This window comes from Nuphar pumila, chromosome 13 (assembly GCF_984573655.1).
Source record: "Nuphar pumila chromosome 13, dmNupPumi1.hap1.1, whole genome shotgun sequence".
NCBI classification, from domain to species: domain Eukaryota; kingdom Viridiplantae; phylum Streptophyta; class Magnoliopsida; order Nymphaeales; family Nymphaeaceae; genus Nuphar; species Nuphar pumila.
In genome coordinates this window covers 60,578,920-60,597,194 of record NC_143261.1, presented here as the reverse complement: position 1 = coordinate 60,597,194, position 18,275 = coordinate 60,578,920, and the positions used below count along the sequence as shown (strand labels likewise).

At 35.6% G+C, this 18,275-nt stretch overlaps 1 protein-coding gene across 1 annotated transcript; it reads right to left on the bottom strand.

The window, feature by feature from the left end:
* Positions 1–619: 619 nt before the first annotated feature.
* Positions 620–5,115, bottom strand: LOC149818505 (protein REBELOTE-like). Its single transcript, XM_089986229.1, has 4 exons — positions 4,978–5,115; positions 4,442–4,768; positions 4,141–4,347; positions 620–718 (listed from the first exon to the last, which is right to left on the bottom strand). Exons 1-4 carry the CDS (start codon positions 5,113–5,115, stop codon positions 620–622), a joined length of 771 nt encoding a protein of 256 aa, XP_089842355.1.
* Between the last annotated feature and the right edge of the window lie 13,160 nt (positions 5,116–18,275).

The following is an 18,275-nucleotide window of genomic DNA, read 5'->3' as shown; positions in this document are numbered from 1 at the left end:
GTTTAAATGATACGCAACATATAACACAGTTTCCCTTTAAAAAAATATGCATAAGTTGTTTAGAGTCTAATCGGTTACTTGAATAGTACCATACCAAATGTGTAGGGGAGGGAAGGCCCTCTCAGCTGCTATATAAAATGAGGGTGCCTCCCCTTCATTTAGTGAAAAGCCATTGCCATCGGTAGTCAGCATTCAATGCTGCCTGACATGCGCCATTCAATGCCAGCTCAGCTCAGCATTGAATGATTGCTGACAAAAAAAAAGTTCACACCATCAAAAGAAGCGGCATGATTTTTTTGTATATTTCAAAATCTTACAAAAAATCGTGAGGGTTTTAGCAGTATTTTTAAAATATCGCATTTTTTTCGGGTATATATCATTTTATGATTATATTGAAGCCTTTGTGAGCCAAGCAGAGAATTAATTAATTATTGGAGATTTCTAACAAAAATCCATCTATTACCTTGATTTCTTCTCAGCTTTTTTAGAAAGAGATCCCTCAACAATCCTTGCATGATACTTATGGAAAGGAGCACTCCCTTTTCTCTTTTCATCCTAGAGATATTAGAACAGTTGGTGAGAGAAGATGGCTAGTAAACACAAAAAAAAAAGAGAAACACTAGCACACCTGGAGAAAAGATTCAAGTGATGCTTCGTCATTTGGAGAAAAAGCAATCTCATCCCTTTTTTTCTGTACAAATTCTATGTTCTGCTCAACCTATATCAAAGGAAAAAGAAAAAGGTGAGAGAATTGCCAAATTAATTTGATACTTGAATGCTGAAGAGCGCAGAAGATGGCAAGTCTTTAATTACAAGAAAAGCTCATTTTCATACTCTCCCGTAATTTAAGCTTGAATGAAAAAGAAAAAAGCAGACATCATCTCTTTTCATGAATATTTGATGTCAGATTATGATATCCAGAAACTTCAAGAGCATGATATTAATACAAAAAAAAAATGTGAAGATGATATGTCCATCACAAAATCCACTACTAGTGCATCCTGCTTACAAAGTTTGCATCTGTAGAATACCATTATATACTACAATATGAAACAGTCCTAAAATATTCACTGATGTCAACTAAAAACCAAGACTATGTTTTAGTTTAATTTTCTTTTCCTTATTTCATTAATTAGTTTAACATTGGTCACAAAGAGCACAACAGAGGATGTTTCAAAAATCATCCTGCTACTTTCATTTGGACATTATTTTGGGTGTTGCATGGAATCTGGTCCAGTCTAGGAAATGTCGCAGATAGCTGAAGTGTAAGTGCATATCACAAACACCAAAAGGGATTTGTTTTAATTTTATCAGCAACAAATACTTAAAATGATTTTGGGTAAGATGCTGGGAGCTGACCCTGCAGCAGAGTGTGCATTTGGCCAGCGGAGTGGGATTGAGGAGTGATGCTAATCCCACATCTCAAGATCAAAACCAGTCATGTGCCTGTGTGCAAGCTGATGCAAGCGGTTGTAATGAAGTATGTGGAATTACAAAAGCAAAGTGCAAAAGCACATAAGTGGACAATTACAAAGAAGATAGACAAGCACAAAAGTGCATAGACAAAAGTCCACTAAAGGACAATATAAAGAGTCAATTAAAAATAAAATATTATTGAAAATGTGCTTTGAGAAGCCATGAAAAAATATAGGGGGAACACTCCCCTATTTATATACAAATACAAGAGGAAGACCATTGGGAGCTCCCTTTCATAGAGACGTTGGGGAGCTCCCTCGGTCATATTTTTTTACTGTTGGGGCCCCTATCGACTCTATAGAGCGGAGCCCAATGACAAGATAAAATAGAAATAAAAAAAGAAAATGAAGACAAAAATAAGAAAATGAAAAAATAGTTGTTTCTAATAAACAACTATAATTACATACAAAAAGACAAAAATGCCCTTATTGGGCAAACTGTTTATATATATATATATATATATATATATATATATATATATATATATATATATATATATATATATATATATATATATATATATATATATATACACACTCCCCTTCAAACTTTACGAGAAAATGATCGAAAGTTTGCTGAGAAAGAGAAATCGAGGAGCGGAAAGAGCTTTGATGAAGAAATTTGTCAACTGGTACAACAACGTAATAGTTCCTCTTAGATATTCATCACAAACATAGTGACAATCCATCTTAATATGTTTGATTCGCTCATGGGAGGTATGGTAGCTCACAATGTAGATTACACTCTTATTGTCATAACTCTTCGAAGGTGTTGAGATGATGATTTCCATATCACTGAGAAGACTTTTAAGCTACACAAGCTCCATTGTTATCATAGTCATTACCTGATATTCGGCTTCAGCTGAAGATAAAGATATTTTTTGTCGTTTCTTACACCTCCAATAGATCAACGAATCTCTTTAAAAAATACAAAAACCTATCATTTAGGTTACCACCCCAGATAATTAGATCTAAAGATGATGAAGAGGACAAAAAAAAAGCTCTTTTGAAACGGTGTTTTTAATGTATCACACAATCCTCATAATTGCTGCCATGTGCAATATGGTAGGGGCATGTTAAAACTGACTTGCTGCATGAACACATGAGTGATATTAGGTTGGGTGATAGAGAGATAAGTGAGAGATCCAATCAATTGATAATATGAAATAGAATCTTCAAGCAATACACTATCTTCAAGTCTTAATTTTGTATTTATGACTTTTGAGGTTTCCACCTTTTTATCGAAAACTTTTAACCTAGCACATATGTTAGCAGCTAATTTTATTTGAGAGAGAATATATCCTCTGAGAGAATAGGCAACCTCAATTCCTAAAAAGTATCTCAAAAATATGACCGTTGGGGCCCCAATGACAAGATGAGTGGGGCCCCTTGTGGTCTTAAAAAAGCAAAAGAAAAAAAGAAAAAGTAAAAAAGGGAGAGAAAAGGAAAAGGGGAGAGTTTACATGGGGATTTACCAAAATACCCCTATTGGGTATTTGGAGAAATAAGAAAACAAAAAAAGAAATATGTATATATATATACATATATGTATATATATACGTATGTATATATATATATATATATATATATATATTTATATACATAATTTAACAGAGACCCCCAATGCAATGCATTTAATGCATTGTACAATCAAAAAAAGAAAAATAAAAAATAAGAAAAGAGAAAAGAAAAAGAAAATAAAAGAAAAGTAAAAAGACTGAAATGCCCCTAATGGGCAGAATTACAGAAATACCCTTTATCGGGTATATATATATATATATACATGATTACATATATATATATATATATATATATATATATATATATATTAACAGCAGTACTGTTCATGAGGCTGGGTAGCTGTACAGGATTTTTTCCTGGATAGACAACCAGGTCTGGGCCAAGTCTCCAGACTGGGCCAGGTTTTCCCCGTCTAATAAAAAAGAGATGTTGGGAACTACTTCTTCATTAGTATAAAATAATGTTTATAACCATAATCCAAATGGATAGGATTAAGCCTATCACCATGATATTGATTCATTGAACAAGATTGTGTCACTTGGCGCCAAGTGGATAACTCAGTCCCGGCTGGTTGTTTTGCTAATCCAAATTGGTGGGTCTTGGATTTTCCAAGTCCATCTAACTCTAGGCACAAACCTGGAGAAGTTTGGCTACACTTCCTGCATCCTAAGATGGGTTCTGAGCTTGCTAGGTTTTGAAACACCGGCATTGGTCATCAATTTTTTTTCTTGTCTCGAACCAACAAATCTTTCATTAGAACTACCGGCTTCCAAGCTTAGACCATTCAATTTAAGGTTGTTCAGGTGGCAGCGGCATGAAGTGGACAGGGCTGGTTCCACATAATCAAATGTAGGTACAAAATCCTCATATGATCTTGAATTGTGGCAAGGGTAGATGTAGAATTGAAGCAAAGTGCCCTTGCCCCAAGTTCAGAGCCCCTTCACCTTATGCACTTGGATTGTGGTCAGGGGTAGGTGCAACCTTGTGACACAGATTCTGTCAGCCCAAGTTAGTTGTACTAAGGATTCCCTGAGCAATGTTTCACATTGTTGGTCAAAAGAAAATCAATTTACAGATAAAAAACACAACTCTGAGCATGTGCTATCGCAAAGTCAAACATGTAAGCTTATTCAAAAATATTTACCTGATCCATGAATGGCTTTACAAGACGTCTGAGGCTCTCACTGGTTGTCTTTTTGCAAAACTTTCTAAAGCTGACGAGTGGAACAAAAGCCAACTCAGGGAAAGATACATGATAACTCCATTGAAAAAAGTGCTCTGAAAGTGTTTCAACTGCAGAGCGTACACATTGCTCATGGTATGCTTTCAGTTTCAGTAGCTGTTTTGGCACCTGTCAGACAAGTAACCAACTAATAAGTAAAGCAGAGAGCCGAGACAGTGAAGATCCTGAAAACTGATGAGGTAGTCTCTCCACTTGAACCAACCTTCAACATACTTGAAAAATTAAAATCTTTTGGAGCACTATTATCAGATTTGCCACCTTCCCCAAATTCTAGAAAGCTTAGAGATAAAGAAGCCACAGGAATGAAGACGCCACTAGAATGTGAAAGCTTATTCAACAAATGGATGCATTTTAGCCTCAAAGGAAAGAAACGAGGTCCAGGCAACATATGGGCAAGTCCATTTATCATCTGAATTGCCAAGTATAGCAAACTCTGAAGATCATGTTCCTTGATGTTAGCACATACAAACTTAACCCAAAGTTCAAGGCAGTTTACATACTGCCAATCTTGTATTTTCCTTAGTCCATCCTGAAAAATATGTAAAATATTAGAAAGAAGATAGAGAAATATGGATCTCGTGTACAAACAGAATTGCAACCACAATTATGAACAGATAAGCAGAAAATTGTGGGGAATAGGCAAAACACTCACTATATTTGGGAAACAACAATATCACAGTGAATTTCTAAAGAAGGGTAAGAACCGTTCTAGGTTCAATGACTTGATTCCATAAGAACATGAATGAGAGCAGGGCAGAGGAAACTAGAGAAGTTGTCGGTTTTCCAATTAACATCAAACCATGCTGCAATAGTTCCAATAATTAACATAATATAGATCCCAGCAGTGTTGGCCGATGAAATTGTGAAATCGCCCATAGCTGATCTATATCAAATCAAATAGTGGTCTGAAACATAGTGAAACACACTTGAGAATGCAAAATAATGCTCACGCACATGGAATTCATCCTATAAAAACTTCAGACTTCTTTTAGTGGCAAATTAACAAGTGTAGCATCATTATCTTCACTGTGGTAAACTTTCTCACTTGCAACTTTCACATACATGAAATAATAATTAATTTCTGTAAGCTTGGTGTCACCCACAGCTTGCCCACAATAAACCCTTTATATATGCAATTTCTGTCATGATGAGCAGAACCACACCCTCTATAACCTTCATGACACAATACTTGGGTTTGTGCTAAAGGAAAACATCATAAAAAATACCTGAAAGAGCAATGAGGCCACGCCATGAAGGTCCAAGACCTTATGACTTGTGATTGGAGGTGATAAACTTGCATGTGAGATAAATTCATCCATACAGTAACATGTATTTCTTTTACTTCTGAGAAGCCTCCAAATAGTCATTACCCACCATTTCCAAATCTACACCAATGTCTTCTCAGTGGCACAAGAAAGTAATTGATCGTCCAATCTATGCAACATTATCCATTGGCCATGCACAACAGCACAAGAACAAAGGAACTAGCCTTTGCACACCCATAGAGGTGGTGATCATTTTTCTGAAGAGTCTCTATCTAAAGGGACTTTTTCCTTTACCTTTTAGTGAAAGAACCTAAGGGATTTAGTTTTGTTGCACTCGGGGCTCTGAACTAATAGAGCACAGAGTAACTTCAGGAAACAAGTAAAAGAACTGTTTCTAGTTGAATAAAGTGAAAGGAGACAAATTGGTAAAAAAATATAACTTTGGATCATGAACATTTCATGGTGCTGAAATAAAATGACAAAGATTTAGAAATGAGATCAATACAATATCTATATTTCACTTGGGTCCCTGCCTATACCCATATTGTGAGGCCAGCTTACTGACTGGGAAGGCTACCTACGTGCTAGTACTAGGCGATAAAAGTCATGCTCAGGAAACCTCATGTAAACATCACTTAGGTGCTTCTAAGTATGCTTGATCTTAATAAAAAAAAGTCTATAAAGACAGAGAATAGCAAGTTATGTTTGTGATTGAAACTTTTTCTTTCTTTTTTTTATTTGAATTCCTGGGTTCTGTTCAACAATCAACATCACATACAAATGTATTTACAGAGTCATGGATTTTCATATTATGTTAAATATGCCGGTTTGCTTTCCTAGGTGCATGTCACAGTGCCATCTTGTGCTCAAGTAGGTGCACAATTTTTACTAATATTAGCGTACATCTTGTAATGGTGTAAGATGTTAATCTTAACATTACAGCCACCTTGAATTTCATATTATACTATAACTGTTTTTTGCATACAATGTTAAAACATATAATTTCAGAAAATTTCTAGATCTTGAAAGCCTTTTATCAATCTTTTCATTTGGAAAATTTATTTTGTGTGTTTCTGAGCCACACAGCAAGCTGGCACGTGTGCACTGCCTAGCTCTTTGACTATAAGACATTTAAGTTAGTTCTGATATCCAAATTTCACTTTTTCTTAAAATGATAAGATGGCATCATCATCAAAGAAAGTAGATGGCTAAAAAAAGTGTTCAAACTTCACATTGGAAAAAAAATGAGTTAATCCTGGTTATTTGAAGTAGTTTTTGAAGATGTTTGCAAAGTTGATCCCACAGTCACTGAATTTGCTAATTGCAAGTCATGGGTCACAAAGCCCAAAGACACTAATTAAGCAGGGATGATCGTTCAAACTAAAAATGACTTAAACATGCCACGTTTTTTTAAATTGTTCCAGAACCCAAGGAATCGAGAGAAGCTCAAAAGTCAAAACACATATCCATCTATCTGCATCATCTGGCTTTATTAGAGAGAAGCAACTCCTAAACAATTGAAGGACTTTCTAAAGTTTCTATTGTCAATCATATAAACCCTTTGTTTGGAGTTTATGAGATATATGCTAGATCATAGGAATTGGAAATAAAATATTACTACAATTATAGAATAAGGAAACAAGGTTAGGGTTATAAAGTTAAAATTATATTCCTATGTTCTAAGACAACTATAATACACCTCAGCTATACAAGTAGATAAAGTTATAATACTACCACCTTCAGGCAAAAAATATATGAAAAATAAATTGTATGAAATCAATGGGGATTTATAATAAATATGTCACCATAAAATCCAAGTTCGTCATTTCATCAACTCTCTGATTGCTTTGAAGGACATAGATACAAGAGAAATTTCATTGTGCTGGTCAAGTAGAATAGAAACATGTTTCTAAAGATTTCCAATCTCTAATGGTGTTGGGTCAAACCAAAGTGCATCATCTGACCCAACCTCAGTCTCTTTCTTCCAGAAGGGGTGGGTATTGAGCTGGGTACATGGTGCAGGACAGACTTAGCTTGGGCCTGAAACTGATGGGCCCATGCCTAGGCAATCAGGCCAAGCCTTTGCCATGGGGTGAAGTGTAGCCTGGCCAAAATAAACATGGCACTAGGATGGTTTTGGAAGAAACAGGGTTAAAGATTTAAATAGGTCTTATGCAGATGTCGCTTAAGGATGTGAGGGTTGGATATTCAACTGGCTTAAATCCATTTAGAGGGATTCAGTATAAATTTCAATATCCAATTAGTTTCTCAGTGAGGGTATTTCTCGGAGAGATTTTCAAAAGTTGATAAATCTTGGGAATATCTTGGGAAAATCATGGGAGTTTAAAAAATTGAAAAAAATATAAATAACAACAAGAAAACCTAAGAAAATAATAAGTTTTGTATTATTTTTCTTTCAAAAATATAAAGAAACATGTTTTAAAGGTTTTAAAATATAAAAGAAACAAAAAAATAGGAAATGCAAATTTAATTTAAAAAAAAACTCAAAAATATCGTGATATTTTTTATTTGCTGATATTTTGAAAATATCACGATATATTCCCAATATTATCGGCAAGCTTGAAATTGCCGATAATATCATGATATATTCAAAATATCAGCGATATCGGTGACAATGGTGTGTATATATATATGCATGTACACGTGTGTACATATGTATATGGATATGGTGTTTCTATGGTGGTACTGAACCACCATAACTTATGGTGGTACACACTTGTTTTACACAGATCTAACCTCTAAAAGCAAAAACTAACCTTTGGATCATGTTTAGGATGTTCTATTTTCCTTTTTATGCATTAAAGTTTATTTTAATAGGATATTTTAGACCATTTTTTATCCTTATGAATTGTGAGCCTTCGTTTTTTCACCATCTTTGAAACTGTATTATAATCATAGTCACAAATATCGGTCTTGGCTATATCTCGGCTAAGGCAAAATATCAGGATATTATATATTTTTCAATCAATCCCAGGAAAATCTATGAACTTAAAAATAAAATGCGAAAAATAAAAAAAAAACTAAGAAAAACAGTTTTCTTTCCTTCTTCCCTCCTTTTTTTCCTTCCTTTCTTCTTTCTTTTCTGCACCTGATATTATCACACGATTTATATATATAACTGTGACTATGATTATGGTATATTAGACATGATAAAACCTCATAATATAGTAAATAAACTATGTTGAACATGTCTGTGGGGGGTACATCTAACATTTGCTGGTTATATTCATGCAAACAATAGTGCACATCACCATATGGCATCATGGTTCAGAACCAACACACAAATTACGCTGATAGGATCTGGCTTGCTAAAGGCTTTTCTCACCCATCTCTTCATCCAACTCCAAGTCTGATTAGGTTACATCCTATGTCACATGGGTGCAAGTGCGGGTATGGGTATGGGTACGGGTACGGGTGCAGGTACGGGTGTGGCACAATTTCAAAAATTTTGAAGACGGGGACTCGGCTATATATATTTTAAAAATATATATATAATTATATATATAACAATAAATTAATAATAAGATTGTAAATTTTACAGCAAAAATAAAAAAGTAATTCTATTGAAGTAACAACACAAACTTACCAAAATATAACACATAAAGAAACTTGTGAGTGTGATAACAACAAAACTTATCATAAATCTGCCTCATCGTCTGAATTAGAGGGAAGAACAAGATCGAGGTAGTCCATGTTGAGAGTATGCAAATCATGTTCTCCCTCTAAGTCAAAATCTTTTGGATTTACATCTCAATACTTAGATGGTTCACAACTACATCAAAATATGACTAACTTAGTATCTAACTTCAAACTTTGAATATAAATATTTAAATACGAACTTTGAATACAAAAGAAAAAAAAGTACATATACTCATCTTTGGTGTGACGAGAAATTAATCGTAGATTAGAGTGAACATAAACCAAATCCTCTGATCTTTTACTAATGAGTTTGTTTCTTTTAATGTTGTGAATTTGAACATATGTGAGTCCAATTTCTTTCACAACACGATGATGTAGCAAGTTGGGATAACAACTTCATTGCAAGACGTTGCAGATTTGGTGTATCTGATCCATATGTTGCCCACCAATTAAGGGGATCTTCTCCGTCCCTTGCTATGAGTGTTGCTAAAGAATAAAATCTTCCAGTAAAGAACTTTTCAAACTCACTATTTACAACCTTAAACATGTGAGGATCATTAAAAAGTCTTCCCAAATATATCATTTTGTTCCTTGATAGCTCAGGATCTTCATTTGGAAAAACATGACAAACACCTGTTGTCAACCATTTTTTTGCATAATATTTTGGATTGAGAGAGTGTGCCATGCAATGCAAAAGTGTATAGCTTTTATCTCATCTTCTCACTAAAACTGAATGTACATAATTATAAAATTCTGAATCATCAAGTACAACATCTTTCTTCTCATGTTTAAAAATGATACTTTGAACTTTTTCAATCTTATTGTCCCACGTTTCATAAATTCTATGAAGCATGGGTATATCTCTGTCAACTTCTCTCAACATTTCTCAAATAGGCTCTGTAAATTCAACAAAATGTGTAATTTTATCCCACCAAAAATCATCACAGATGCATTTTTTGATAGCTTGAGACTTAACATCATCTTCAGTGCGATAAAAATCTCAATCTTTATCAGACACCATCATCATCAATGCATTCTTGAGTTGCTTAATTCTTTGCATCATAACAATGAGAAGCAAAACAAGTTTCAGCAACTTTCAGTAACTTGAGATCAGAATGCCGATTAAATATAGAAAGGGCATGATGATGGTTTACAACAAAATTTCTAATATTTCGATCATGCTCTATTTCCTCAATCTATAAACACATTTCATGTGCATGTGCATTATCTTTTGATGGATTGTATATACTCTTAAGTGCCAAATTTAAACTGTGTGCTGCACAAGGAGTCCAAAAAATATGTGAATACGTATCTTCACTTGCCAAATTCATTCATGCACGATTGCAAACTGAAGCGTTGTCAGTAATGATTTGCACCACACTTTCTTCACCCACTTCTTTTATCACTTCAACAAATAATCTCTTTAAATATTCAGCATCTTTATACTCCCCAGATGCATCAAGAGTCTTCAAAAAGATTGGCTCATTAAGTGAGTAAGCATTGAAGTTTATCAGTGGACACCTTTGTATATCAGTCCACCCATCAGAAACAATAGACACTCCATGACGTTTTCATGCAAATTTTTTGGTCTCTAACAAGTCTTCAATTCTATTTTTTTCCTCTGCAAGAAAAACTGTTCTTAGTTTTTCTGAACTAGGAGGCATATAACCACTCAAATTACAATTAGTCAAAGATGTAATCATATCTTTCCAGTATGGACTTCTAGCTACATTAAAAAGAATTGAGCTTGAGTAAAAGAATCGACCAATCTTTTTATCAATTTCTGCTCTTGCCATGTTTTTGAATGATCCTTGTATTGTTTTATTGCCTTCCATCTTTCTTTTCTTCAAAAACTCGAATCGCTTCTCATCTCTGCAATTTTCTTCTTTTCAGCTTCCTCTTGTTCTTTCTTTAATTGCTTTAACAAGTCTTTATCAACCCCAGAACATTGCCTAATTCCTTGACCACGAATATGCAAAAGATGTGCTTTCACACGCGTATAAGAACCCGTGAAAACAATCGTACATAAATTACAATGAAACTGCACATTCCCACCACTACCACCACTAGCTTTTTATCCCTTTTGTCACAAGCCTCCAAAGTGGTTAAGAAACTTCTAATTCAGAGTTAAACTTGAACCAACTCTATTGACACCACTAGAACTCGCCATTATATCTGAAAAGTGAAAAGTGAATAGAAAATATGTAAATAAAGTTAATAAACACTTCAAAAAAATAGTAACAAGAGCTCCACCCCTCTAACTGTGTGCCTAATAGAAAATAACAAAGGCAGGGGTTGAGGCAGGGGGGAGAGCCCCCTATCAGAAAACAGATCTGAGGCGGGCTCCGCCCCCTGCCGAAAACCTACGACTGAGGTAGGGGGTGGAGACCCCTGCCGGAAAACAGATCTGAGGCAGGGGGCAGCCCCCTGCCGAAAAACAGATTTGAGGCAGGGGAGCCCCCTGCCAGAAAATAAACTGAGACAGGGGCCTCCACCCACTGTTGGAAAACACGAACGAGGTAGGGGGCTCCGCCCCCTGCTAAAAAATAAACTGAGGTAGGGGGCGAAGTCCCCTAACGGAAAACAGATCCGACGCAGGGTGCAGCCCCCTACCGAAAAATAGATCTGAGGCAGGGGGCGGAGCCCCCTACCAGAAAACAGATCTGACGCAAGGGGCAGCCCCCTGTCGAAAAACAAATCTGAGGCATGGGAGCCCCCTGCTGAAAAATAAACTCAAGCAGGGGCCTCCATCCCCTGCCGGAAAACACGAACGAGGCAGGGGGATCCGCCCCCTACCGGACGAAGGGGAAGAAGAACGGAAGAGGGAGGAGTGCATACCTGACAGGACCGGTGGCTGGGGTCGCCGATGGCTGGCTGCGGCTACGATCGTCAGGGTCTGGGTCGCCGGCGAGACTGAAGGGGACGAAGAGCGAGGGACGGCTGGGGGAGAGGGAAAGATCAGCGGGGAGGGGTCTGTCGTAAGCCCCTCCCCTTGCGTAGCCTCTTTAGGGTTCGGCCCCGACCCCGATAAACATTTTGGATCCGGATCAGGTCCGGATCGGACCCGACCCGAGTCCAAAATAAATTTTAAATATGGACAACAATAGGCTCGGTCAAAGTTGACTGAGTCTATAAAGTGGACGGACTTGGCCCCGATGCATTGACCGAGTCCAACACTTGTTGACCGAGTCTGCCCCATGTCTAAAGCCGCACCCGTGTCGGGGCGTGTCGACACGGGTGCATCGACCTCCTAACCGAGTCCATGTGACATCGGTTATATCCAATTATGCCTACATTGAAACCACATCCAACCCCAGTTACATCCCTAGATGTGTCTGACATCTATCCAGCTATATCTTGATCATGTGGCTTGATCAAATTGCAAATTCTGCAGTCCAATCTACAGAATTGGAAGTGTCAATGACTCTTAAGGAAATGAGAAGGTTTGTTTGTTACATACATAATGTTCATAATTTCGCAAGGTTGAGGTTCAATCGACTACACTGTACAAGTATTATAAATTGTGTTTTTGTTCTTTCAGATTTTTTTTTTCTTTTTTTGGATATTAAGTATTATTAGGAGTTTCCCATTATCAAAGAAGGCACCAAACAAGGGCCTAGCAAGTTTCACAGAGAGAGAAAGTGAAGGAGTGGGGGGAGATGGTTTACTAGATCTGAGGAATTTTCTTTATATTGTAACATCATATTTCATATATATAGGTTCTACATAAATATTTCCTCTTGAAAGGCTAAGCTTTTTGATATACTATAACCAAAAAGGGTACCAAAACATCCAATAATGCATAATATTACAATATTCAATAACCTAAAATCTTAGACTTTTTAATATATTCAATAACTGCAATATTCTACATTATGCATAGATGGACAAGCAGGAACAATTAGACACGATAACTAGCAAACTAATTTGGCTTTTAAAATTGTGATATGCATGAGCTGAAAAGCTGACCTCCGTCTTGGTTTTGAGGGCATGCTGCAAAACCTTGGAAAGGTGTTGTATAAGGATGGATGCCTTCTGGTAAGACTTAGCAATATCTAGTGAGTACAACTCCACAACAGAATCAGCAAGAAACTGGATATGTTTTATGTTTTCCGGTTCAACAAATTTGGAGTGTGCCAAAAATGTTCTGTACATGTTCGTTAGGAAGGAATCATAGCAATCTGAATTTAACTGCAGAACCATGCTTCAGATGAGTAAGAATGCTGCCAAAGAGACTCTCCCTCCTCCAGTTGCCCATAGGTGGATGGCAATCTGCAATCACCTCACATATGAGATAATAAAAATCCATTAAGTGATAAGTTATTAGACATTCATCACAAGAATGCCCTTGCAATAGCCGAGTGTAACAGCAACGGTTCAAATCAATCTCATGTATAATGATAATAAGTTAACTGTAGGGGTTCCAATCTATGTGACCTCCGGGCAGATTAAGTACACCTCTTCCCATGTGATGGACAAGCACTTTGAGACAAACAAGGAAAAAACCTTTCTCAAAATATGAATTATTATGAAATAATAGATGCAAACACCTAAAAAGGGTTTTCCATCTGCAATAAATGAATTTTGTGAAATAACCACATTTGCTCATTAAAAAATTTAGCACTGAAACCCCTTGTTCCCTACGTCTTTCCTCATAAAGAAAACTTTTCTCCCAAAGAAATACCAAATATATCCTTTCTGCTGTACCAGTAGGATAATGCAATATAGATCCTTGAAACTTCATTGCATTTAAAAGAAGTCTCACGATTTTGCCGTAGAAATGGCCTAATGTAATGAACAAAGCATAAAACTAAAAAACAAACATGTTTTTTGGAAAAACACAGACATGACAACGTCAGCACACAAATACAAGCATGCACATGGATAGCATGGGGCACATCCGTGCATGTTTACGCATACATATGCATATCTTTTGCTTCTCAATAGATTCTAGCTTGTTCAACAACAGTTACCTTGCTAAGCCTTTGTAGCAAAACCGGAAATGCAACTAAAAATATAACTGAATCTCTGAGCCGAGAAAGGACAAAGACAATTATCTGTGTATCTATAGCCTGAATCAGAAGATACAATGTACTTTTGATGTAAGACTTAACCAGTGGTTTCACTGAGGCCCATTTTGAAGTATTTTGCAAGCTCAGTACAGTGTCCTTGCAACCAGAGCTTGACATTCCCAATAATCTTCGGAATATACTGTCTGCTTCATGAAGCACAATTAACAAAACCTTGCAGAAAGTTGCTCTTGTCTAAATCTTGTATAATAGAGCATCAGAGTTATCACTTCCATAATGGCATGCAACCCAGAATCCATTTAACAGAATAGGAAGCACAGAGATGTTTTGTTGATTCATGATCTGTTGGCACCATGAATCAATGGAGAAACTTGTGAGGATTTTATGTTCACATAAACTTGAATTTTCCCGGGTTTTGTTGTTGTTGCTCTCATTTGGTTCACCTTCATCATCTGAAAGCTGTCATGTGAAGGCTAACAAAGTAAGCAACACATAAAAGTTGAGAATAAGTGAACACAAGAAAGAAAGAATCAAGAAATAGCCCAAATAATGGCATCAAACAGAATAAACAATATTTTAGAAATTTTTATATCACAGTAGTATAAAATATAAATCAATGATCAACAAGCAATAAAATAGGTAGACATGCATTATATAAATATAAAAAATATATATTATCATAGTCACAAATATCGGTCTCGGACATATCTTAGCAAGGCAATTTCTCTAGGTTTGGTTGATAAATATAAACTTGGTGCTTAAAAAAATTTTAAAAACAGTAGCAATAAGTGAGAAAAGAAACACATAATACAAAAAATAAGTAAAAAAACAAAAGAAAGAAGAAAAACATAGTTAAGATATAATAAAAAGTAAAAGGCAACTTATAATATCATGATATTATCACGATAATATCATGACATATATAAATTTATGATATTTTTAAAATATTGTGATATTTTGCCTTTAATATCGTTTTATGAATTTACAACTATATTCTCGCTTCTTATGTTAAATCACATATGTGACTTATGTATCATATGTGTATTACATTTAGTGTGGTACCCCCTCTTTGTATTTATGTGTACATTTCATTTTTTCAGGGGTACTTATGGATTTTAGCATTAGTTAGTGGTAAGCTTAGTTGTCAAAGGTGGTGCCTAGGCATAAGCCTAGGTCGGTATTTTTTTTCCGTTGACTGTTATCAACATGTATAAAAGGGGGAAAAGGGTCATTTTTCCCCTTTTTTCGCTCCACTCTCTCTCGCTCCGTTCTCTCTCCTTTCTCTCGCTAGGGCAGAGCCGAAGAAGGTCAACCATCTCCTCCCTCTACAGGTACCGCTACCTCTCTCTCTCTCTCTCTCTCTCTCTCTCTCTCTCTCTCTTAAAAGTTCTACTCTCCGTATGAACCTTATAAACAAAGGTAAGTGAAGAAAAAGAATTAAAGTATTCTAATAATGTGTTCAGTGTTTCAAGCTGTTGGTGCCACGGTTTTCTTCATCATATTTTGGGACATTATTTGGTAGCATTTTGTTTAACATTTCACATTTTTTTTAACATTTTTAAACTGTCCTTTTGAGTTCACACTTCACAGTTTGGGCTGGCTCCGTGGTGTGATTCCAATGATGTGAGTGTGATATATTTGATCAGAATATAAATCTAGAAAGATCAAATGCTCAGTGATGGCTTGCCTATAAAAAAAAAGAGTGATGAAGCAAACTGTTGGGTGTCATATTTGTACTAAATAGACATTATCGGTTTATTAGGATCACTTTATACCAAGGTTGCCAGACTAGGAAACGGAAGCGGGAAACGATACAGAAAGCGGAAGCGAGAAGCAATGAATTTTAAAATATATAGGAAGCGGGAAGCGAAGAATAAATAAAAGAAATATATGAATTGAATGAAAATCAAAATGAAACACAAATAAAAACTAAAATAAAAGTGACGAATATTAAATTTCATGTTTTTTTAGTGTAAAAATTAAATGTATAACAAAATCTAAAAATGATGACTACCAATTTAGAGAAAGCACATGGAAGTGAGTGAGAAAAGTGAGAGAAAACACATAAAAAACAAGAAAAGTTGAGTAAGAGAACATATAAAAAGAATAGATGAGGCGTGTGGAAAGCATAGGAGAAGCATGGGGGAATCGAGGTTCTCATCAAGTTTCGGAAGTGAGGAGTATCACGCTTCTGAAGCGAGTTTCCAGGAAGCGAGCTTCCCACCTATCTAAGAAGCTTCCGGTAGCTCTGCTTTATACACCAGTGTAAAGAGTATCTCCATGAAATTGGGATCAATGCTGCCATGAATAATATTTTCATCTATGTTGTGGCAGTTATGTTTTTCTCTTTTTTTCCTCTTATAAACCAAACATTTTTGCTTGTTGGCTTTTGTAAATTTCCTTTTGACTTTTAATCTAAATTACTGATTCTATGAAAGAAAACCAATCATTTTTTGAAAATCCCCTACAAATTCCCGTGCGGACAAGTTAGAAATTCTTCTAAAAAGATTTATTGTGATCCGAACAAATCTCAGCCACACTCCAATTTTTGTTACTGGCTATTTCCAATGTTGCATGTGTGGGCACAGATATACATTTGTTAGGGTATAAGTGCACAGATAAACATTTGTTTGGGTATAAGTTCACAGATCTCATCTTGGGCAGTCAATGGGCCGGATCCATGTCTGGTATCTGACTGAGCCCAAACCCAAACATCAGGATAGGCATAAAATAATGACCAGAACCCAACTCAAATTAGGTTTAACTATGTTTTTTGGGGGACATTTTAAAAAAAACACCTAAATTTTGGTTGATTATAAAAAACACATCTAAGTTTTCAATATTGTTAAAAACACACCTAAACTTTTTTATAGTTAATAAAAAACCAAGGGTTTGCTCCTGTTAAAGTTGTCATTAAATGTGTGCTGCAATTACAAAAAAAAACTTAAGGGTTTTTTTATTATGAATTCATATTTTGCTGATATGTTATTTGTTGCTTACTCCTTTTTATTTAGCAAATTTAGATGTTGCCTTTTTTTAGATTCTTATCATTTTTTAGAACAATGGAAGCGGGCTTCATCTGCAAGTGCTAGTGGGTCCACATTTTCAAATTTGGAACATATTCAGAACTTTAAGAGAAAATCAGGTGATCCAGCATGGGAGTGGGCCTATATTAAGGATAAACAAGATCTGAATTCTGTGACATACCTTAAATGTTGAACTTATAAAGGATGTATATATAAAATAAAACGGCATCTACTTGGGATTGGAAGAAAAGTGAAGGCTTATGATAAAACAATTGCAGAAATCAAGCAAGTACTTTCTAAGTACATGGAGGAATCAAAGAAGAATAGAGATGAAAAAAATAAGAGAGAGACGGTTAATATATACGAAAGAAATGAAAGTTTATTCTCAGCTTCCGATTATGGCGAAGGACGTGAATGCAGTTTCATAGATGGAGGGGAGTAGTACATTCGGCTTTAGACCAAAAGGGCTATGGATCTATACTTTCAAAGTGATTCAACAGAGAAAGGAAGGCAAGCAAACAAACAAACTATGTTTGAAAATTGCTTCAAAAAGAAAAAAAGAGAAACAGTGTACGAGTACATTAATAGGTGATTTTATGACGGTGGAATACCTTTTAATACAGCGAAGTTGCCTTCATTTTACAGTATGATTGAAGCTATAGGCCAATTTGAACCAGGGATGAAGCCTCCATCATATCACGAGTTGCGAGAACTACTTTTGAATAAAGAAATAAAGAAAATGAAGGAGTTCTTGGACCAATACAAAGTGCATTGGTCCAAATATGGATACAAAAGGGTGTACACTCATTAATTTTTTTGTTAATTGCCTTTTGGGAACAATGTTTTTGAAATCAGTTGATGCATCAAATGAAGTAAAAGATGCAAATTTGTTTTTTGCCTTGTTGAATGATATTGTTGAAGTTTGGGAGGAGAATATGGTTCAAGTTGTTATTGATAATACCTCAAACTATGTGAAAGCAGGTAAATTATTTATGGATAAGAGAAAGCATTTAGTTTGGACTCTTTGTGCTGCACATTGTATAGATATGATGTTG